The 6,000-nt window shown below is 48.5% G+C and overlaps 1 protein-coding gene across 1 annotated transcript in view; it reads right to left on the bottom strand.

Moving 5' to 3' along the window:
• Positions 1-5,092, bottom strand: part of LOC310794262 (uncharacterized protein) — a 61,353-nt gene extending 56,261 nt beyond the window's left edge. Inside the window, exon 1 of the mRNA XM_083656221.1 lies at positions 4,661-5,092. Within this exon, the coding sequence (XP_083512347.1) occupies positions 4,661-4,745 (85 nt within the window). The 5' untranslated portion in view covers positions 4,746-5,092. The remainder of the gene's footprint in view (positions 1-4,660) is intronic.
• Positions 5,093-6,000: the final 908 nt, after the last annotated feature.

Here is a 6,000-nt window from a genome sequence, read left to right as displayed (position 1 = left end):
CCATGTCCCTGCTGAACAGTGACGGCGATAAACCGGGGCAAGGGGGGTCTAAAGCCCCCTCGCAAATTGCTGTAGCCCCAGTTAAGCCCCCTCAGGTGTCATTTGAATAATCTGGAAAATGATTCAGACTGTAAAGCATTATTTTGGAAATAGCTATGAACTTGCTAATCCTCTACATAATAAAATTAAATATAACAATTGTTCTTTGTAGTGTCTGTTTCAATTTAAAAGCTCATGAACACACCAAACAACATGAACAAGTTTAGAATCAGAAAGGGTAAAATCCGAGGAGCACTTGAAGTTTCTACCTGAAATCTGTGAAATCAGTGAATCAGTGAAACTGAAAGATGCTACGATGCTACGTTTTCTGAAAAGAGTTGAGAAACAAAAAGTAAATCCAGATCCTGTCGCCATCGAGGACGAGGAGGACAAAGAAAAAGATGGAGATAATGATGATGATTTGGCTTTTATTGAGGAAAAAACGAGAACCTATTGTATAGCCTATCAATGCAACTTCCAGTAGGGACCGTCATGTCAAAATGCCATTCTCAATGTTAAGTATCTCTATATATGACCAAATCCATAGTATTTGTATCTAATTCCGTGGCCTAATGGATAAGACGCAGGACTGCGAAGCGGGCGCCGCAGGATCGAATCCCTCATCAGGTGCTATCTTTTTTCTTTCGATGTAGCAAAAATCGTTGAATCTGGACACGTTGTGGGGAAGTAGAGGAATTACGTCGCTATATAACAATTTCGGTATATATAATTAGACCCTGACTAGATGTAGTGGTTTGACGTGCAGGAGACGGTCGTTATACGTGAAAATGTTTGCTGGGAAGTCTGTCGAAGTCATGAAACTTGATTCTTTTCTTAGCACCCTCACAGATTGGTTTAGCCCCGCTTTAGCACCGGTAGAGAACTCATCCTGGCGCCGTGCCTGCTGCTGAACAGGTGAATATCAATCCAGTCAGTCTACCCTCCATGTCCCTGCTGAACAGGTGAATATCAATCCAGTCTACCCCCCATGTCCCTGCTGAACAGGTCAATATCAATCCAGCCAGTCTACCCCCCATGTCCCTGCTGAACAGGTAAATATCAATCCAGTCTACCCCCCCCCCCCCCCCCCATGTCCCTGCTGTACAGGTAAATATCAATCCAGTCTGTCCCCCATGTCCCTGCTGAACAGGTAAATATCCAGTCTGTCCCCCCATGTCCCTGCTGAACAGGTAAATATCCAGTCTGTCCCCCCATGTCCCTGCTGAACAGGTAAATAATAAATGTCCAGTCTGTCCCCCCATGTCCCTGCTGTACAGGTAAATATCCAGTCTGTCCCTCCATGTCCCTGCTGAACAGGTAAATATCCAGTCTGCCCCCCATGTCCCTGCTGAACAGGTAAATATCAATCCAGTCTACCCCCCATGTCCCTGCTGAACAGGTAAATATCAATCCAGTCTACTCCCCCATGTCCCTGCTGAACAGGTAAATATCCAGTATGCCCCCCATGTCCGTGCTGAACAGGTAAATATCAATCCAGTCTACCCCCCATGTCCCTGCTGAACAGGTAAATATCAATCCAGTCTACCCCCCCATGTCCCCGCTGAACAGATAAATATCCAGTCTATCCCCCATGTCCCTGCTGTACAGGTAAATATCCAGTCTGTCCCCCATGTCCCTGCTGAACAGGTAAATATCGAGTCTGTCCCCCATGTCCCTGCTGAACAGGTAAATATCCAGTCTGTCCCCCATGTCCCTACTGAACAGGTAAATATCCAGTCTGTCCCCCATGTCCCTGCTGAACATGTAAATATCCAGTCTGTCCCAATGTCCCTGCTGAACAGGTAAATATCCAGTCTGTCCCCCATGTCCCTGCTGAACAGGTAAATATCCAGTCTGTCCCCATGTCCCTGCTGAACAGGTAAATATCCAGTCTGTCCCCCATGCCCCTGCTGCACAGGTAAATATCCAGTCAGCCTCCCATGTCCCTGCTGTACAGGTAAATATCCAGTCTGTCCCCCCATGTCCCTGCTGAACAGGTAAATATCCAGTCTGTCCCCCCATGTCCCTGCTGAACAGGTAAATATCCAGTCTGTCCCCCCATGTCCCTGCTGAACAGGTAAATAATAAATGTCCAGTCTGTCCCCCCATCTCCCTGCTGTACAGGTAAATATCCAGTCTGTCCCTCCATGTCCCTGCTGAACAGGTAAATATCCAGTCTGTCCCCCCATGTCCCTGCTGAACAGGTAAATATCCAGTCTGTCCCCCCATGTCACTGCTGAACAGGTAAATAATAAATATCCAGTCTGTCCCCCATGTCCCTGCTGAACAGGTAAATATCCAGTCTGTCCCCCCATGTCCCTGCTGAACAGGTAAATATCCAGTCTGTCCCTCCATGTCCCTGCTGAACAGGTAAATATCCAGTCTGTCCCCGATGTCCCTGCTGAACAGGTAAATATCCAGTCTGTCCCCCATGTCCCTGCTGTACAGGTAAATATCCAGTCTGTCCCCCATGTCCCTGCTGAACAGGTAAATATCCAGTCTGTCCCCCATGTCCCTGCTGTACAGGTAAATATCCAGTCTGTCCCCCCATGTCCCTGCTGAACAGGTAAATATCCAGTCTGTCCCCCCATGTCCCTGCTGAACAGGTAAATAGTCAGTCTGTCCCCCATGTCCCTGCTGAACAGGTAAATATCCAGTCTGTCCCCCATGTCCCTGCTGTACAGGTAAATATCCAGTCTGTCCCCCATGTCCCTGCTGAACAGGTAAATATCCAGTCTGTTCCCCATGTCCCTGCTGAACAGGTAAATATCCAGTCTGTCCCCCATGTCCCTGCTGTACAGGTAAATATCCAGTCTATCCCCCATGTCCCTGCTGAACAGGTAAATATTCAGTCTGTCCCCCATGTCCCTGCTGAACAGGTAAATATCCAGTCTGTCCCCCATGTCCCTGCTGTACAGGTAAATATCCAGTCTGTCCCCCCATGTCCCTGCTGAACAGGTAAATATCCAGTCTGTCCCCCATGCCCCTGCTGTACAGGTAAATATCCAGTCTGTCCCCCATGTCCCTGCTGAACAGGTAAATATCCAGTATGTCCCCCATGTCCCTGCTGAACAGGTAAATATCCAGTCTGTCCCCCATGTCCCTGCTGAACAGGTAAATATCCAGTCTGTCCCCCATGTCCCTACTGAACAGGTAAATATCCAGTCTGTCCCCCATGTCCATGCTGAACAGGTAAATATCCAGTCTGTCCCCCCATGTCCCTGCTGTACAGGTAAATATCCAGTCTGTCCCCCATGTCCCTGCTGAACAGGTAAATATCCAGTCTGTCCCCCATGTCCCTGCTGAACAGGTAAATATCCAGTCTGTCCCCCATGTCCCTGCTGTACAGGTAAATATCCAGTCTGTCCCCCCATGTCCCTGCTGAACAGGTAAATATCCATCCAGTCCTGTAGGAGCGTGTGCACAGACTGATGCAGCAGGTATGGCAGAACAAGTCTGGACATATAGGCCAATGTGGAGGTGCTCAGCTAGCCCAGGAGACAGCATGTGCTCAGCTACCCCAGGAGACAGCAAGGCTCCAAAAAGCTTTAGGCCTACATGACCTGGCATGACAAATCCATCTGTCAAAATGGAGCCCCAGAGCCTATTTTTGTGGAAGTTCAAGCTAAATGACTGGTTTCCCTATGGAATCGCTTTGCTACCTGCAGACCAAGCTGGCAAAATATAGTGTCATCTCTCAGAGGTTTTTTTTGTAGGTCAGTGACTGTCCAGACAAATCAACGTCATGCCAACTAACTAAGACAAATCCAGTTGAACACACAAATGTACTCAACTAGTCACGTCTTAGCAGAAACAGATTAATATAACGGTGGGCTATGTCATCATGCATGGGATGATATATTTCAACTGGGCTTCCTCATCATCTCATGAGAGCCTATAGGAGCTGGTGGCAGACTTGATGCACTCTGCGTTGAGAGAGAGAGGGGGGGGGGGGAGAGAGAGAGAGAGAGAGAGAGAGAGAGAGAAGAGAGAGAGAGGGGAGAGAGAGAGAGAGAGAGAGAGAGAGAAGAGAGAGAGAGAGGGAGAGAGAGAGAGAGAGAGAGAAGAGAGAGAGAGAGAGGGGAGAGAGAGAGAGAGAGAGAGAGAGAGAAGAGAGAGAGAGAGAGAGAGAGAGGGAGAGAGAGAGAGAGAGAGAGAGAGAGAGAGAGAAGAGAGAGAGAGAGGGGGAGAGAGAGAGAGAGAGAGAGAGAAGAGAGAGAGAGAGGGGAGAGAGAGAGAGAGAGAGAAGAGAGAGAGAGAGGGGAGAGAGAGAGAGAGAGAGAGAGAGAGAGAGAGAGAGAGAGAGAGAGAGAGAGAGAGAGAGAGAGAGAGATACAATAAATAGCATTTAATTCAACTCCATAGCTATAGGCTAGTGCTCAAATTCGCTTTTTCAGGCAAAACATTAACGAGGGTTTCGGGCTTCAGTTCCAATCCATTTGGGTGTTCCAGTGCTGGGGCCCCCATTTAGGTTTTGCTTGCACCTGCGTTACTTCCTGCCTTATCAGAACCACAATGGGTGAGGTTGGTTAGTGAAAAAGGCTACATAGCCTGCCCTATGATAGCTATATATCGATAGAACGAGCCAACAATAAGCACAATCTCCAATATGTCAGCTTACCTGCTTGTGCGGGCCTCCAGGTATAAAACACGGTGATGAGAACAAGCAGCAGCCATGCCTCGCGCACTGGGCTGCATGGATCCATCTTTGCATGTGAACCTGTGGATGATGATGACGCGCGAGGCCGATGCTTCCCCTCGCCGCTCCGTGGCCTGCGCGTGCTTCACGGGACACCTGCCGACAGACAGGACAGACACTTCTCGGCTCTGCACGCGAACAACGCTAATCAGTCTCGCGGAGCTGTCTCGCGCCCGTGCCTTGCAACGCTCACTCACACTCAGCTGGTAATTAAGAACGTGCATGCGTAAAACCCGATTCAAGCACTGATCATATTCAATTAAATTCAAAACAATATTGAGCTGGATGGACGGATGAAGATTGGAGACGTGCAAAAAAATCCCTTTATCTCCGAAGGTCTTTTCTCCTTCAGAGAACTTTCCTCCTCACTTTCTCACTTTCTCTCTCTCTCTCTCTCTCTCTCTCTCTCTCTCTCTCTCTCTCTCTCTCTCTCTCTCTCTCTCTCTCTCTCTCTCTCTCTCTCTCTCCCTCTCCCTCCCTCCCTCGTCTCCCTCCTCTCCTCTCCTCGGTGACCCCTCCCTCTCCTGGGGCTCGTGGATGTGGCTGAGAAACATAATAATTAGCCTATTGCTCGTCGTGTCATTAGCATCATTATTGTGTGTCTGTGATTTACAGTAGCCTCTCTGTCTCACGCGCTCACACGCACGGGCATGCGCGTGCACGCACGTCGCAATAACACTTGTACTATTCTTATTATTACTGTATGCACACATGCACAAAAGTGTTTTAGACTAGGCTACTCTGTGCCTGTCATTTACCTTACATATTAGCAATATTAATAGTAAACTTGAGGCCAGCAAAGCTTAATTCTAGGACCAAACACAATAGGCCTAACCATTCCTTACTTCCCCCTCCCTCTATCTCTCAAAGACACACACACACACACACACACACACACACACACACACACACACACACACACACACACACACACACACACACACACACACACACACACACACACACACACACACACAAGCATGCTAGGACAGGACAACGGTGCTGCCCTACTAATAAAAATATGCTGCTGCAGATCCCAAATTCCAGTGCCTGTCTGTCTTTGCCCATCCCGCTCTCTCTCGCTCTCTCTCTCTTTCTCTCTCACTCACACACACACACACACACACACACACACACACACACACACACACACACACACACACACACACACACACACACACACACACACACACACACACACACACACACACACACACACACACACACACACACACACACACACACACACACACACACACACA

This window comes from Poromitra crassiceps (genome assembly GCF_964638095.1).
Source record: "Poromitra crassiceps genome assembly, chromosome: 19".
Classification (NCBI taxonomy): domain Eukaryota; kingdom Metazoa; phylum Chordata; class Actinopteri; order Beryciformes; family Melamphaidae; genus Poromitra; species Poromitra crassiceps.
This window is presented reverse-complemented; position numbering and strand designations above follow the sequence as displayed.